We start from the raw sequence: 1,815 nt of genomic DNA on the forward strand, positions 1-1,815 counted from the left end.
AGGTTCAATTTTTTCAGGTTTTTTTGGAAGAAGTTTGGGTACTAAAGGATCGCAATTAATTACATCTAGTTCTATTATAGTGACAACTTTATTAGCTTTATTAGCTTTTATAGAAGTAGGTTATAATAATATACCAGTAACTATAGATTTAATAAGATGAATAGATTCAGAATCTCTTAATGTATATTGAGGTTTTTATTATGATAGCTTAACTGTTTCTATGCTTATACCTGTGTTAATTGTTTCTAGTCTAGTTCATATATATTCTATAGGTTATATGAGTCATGATCCACACAATCAAAGATTTTTTAGTTATTTAAGTTTATTTACTTTTATGATGATTATTCTAGTAACAGCTAATAATTATTTATTGATGTTTTTAGGTTGAGAAGGTGTTGGAGTTTGCTCATATTTATTAATAAATTTTTGATTTACTAGAATAGCAGCAAATCAAAGCTCAATTTCAGCTTTTTTAACTAATAGAGTTGGTGATTGTTTTTTAATGATAGGTATGTTTATAATTATATGATCTTTTGGTAATATAAATTATTCTACAATATTTTCTTTAGCTCCTTATTTAAATAGCAATATTATTACTTTAATAGGTATTTGTTTATTAATAGGTGCTATGGCTAAAAGTTCTCAGATAGGTCTTCACGTTTGATTACCGCAAGCCATGGAAGGACCTACACCAGTATCTGCTCTAATTCACGCTGCAACAATGGTTACAGCTGGTGTATACTTATTAATGAGATCTTCACCTTTAATAGAATATAGTTCTACTGTATTATTACTATGTTTATGAGTAGGTGGAATAACAACTATATTTAGTTCAATTATAGGTTTATTTCAACAAGATATTAAGAAAGTTATAGCTTATTCTACTATGAGTCAATTGGCTCAAGAATATACTATTCATTCTAGTATATTCAGGCATCAAACTATATGCGTAGAGGTTATATATAATATAATTAATTCGCAGATAACCAAAGCTCGTGATTATTTATATAATCACTATAATGTTAAGTTTTATAATTCATCTACCATTATAAGGTTATATCAGAATAATTTATCTGTGTCAATAAGATGAAAATTTAATATTATCAGTAAGTTAGTAGGAATCTCAGAGGCCATACGTTTGATATTAATCTTTATTAAATTAAATTTATTTAATTTAATCTCAAAAATTTCTATATTTAAAAAACAAGTTACTGTAAGTAAAGTTAATATTTACAAATCATCCTCTAGATTAAAAAATAGTTATAATTTAATATTATATAGAAATTTACATACAAATGTAAATACTAATAATTTAATATATAAAAATAATAATCCTGAAGATATTCATTTTAAAGAATGATTAGCAGGATTGATAGATGGTGACGGTTATTTTTTATTATCTAAAAATGGATATAATAGTTGTGAAATAACTATGGATGCCAGGGATAAAAAAGCTTTATATTTAATAAAACATAAATACGGAGGATCTATTAAACCAATTTCAAATGCTTATGCTTTTAAATATAAATTAAGAAATAAAGCTGGTTTAATAAAATTAATAAATGATATAAATGGATTAATTAGAAATCCCACGCGTTTATTACAAATGAATAAGCTTTGTATAAAATTTAATATAACCTTAAAATATTCAGATAAACGCGTGGATTAATAATGGATGATTAAGCGGATTTGATTTATTTGCACTACTAGTATACATAGACCCATATCCAATATAAATAGATGTGGCGAACTCGGAAAAAGTGATCAATAAGTCTAAAAACAAAGCAGTTAAGGGAAAGAAAAGGGCTTGTGATA

General features: G+C 25.3%; 1 protein-coding gene across 1 annotated transcript; it reads left to right on the forward strand. All coding sequences in view use genetic code 4, as the record gives it.

Annotated features, from left to right (window-relative positions):
* On the forward strand, positions 1-1,669 carry HCBG_12020 (NADH dehydrogenase subunit 5; the record flags this gene model as incomplete). Its single annotated transcript has 1 exon — positions 1-1,669. A coding segment is annotated over one exon (1,669 nt), but the record flags the coding sequence as incomplete, so codon positions are not given.
* Between the last annotated feature and the right edge of the window lie 146 nt (positions 1,670-1,815).

This window comes from Histoplasma capsulatum, scaffold supercont1.88 (assembly GCF_000150115.1).
Source record: "Histoplasma capsulatum G186AR mitochondrial scaffold supercont1.88, whole genome shotgun sequence".
Lineage (NCBI taxonomy): Eukaryota > Fungi > Ascomycota > Eurotiomycetes > Onygenales > Ajellomycetaceae > Histoplasma > Histoplasma capsulatum.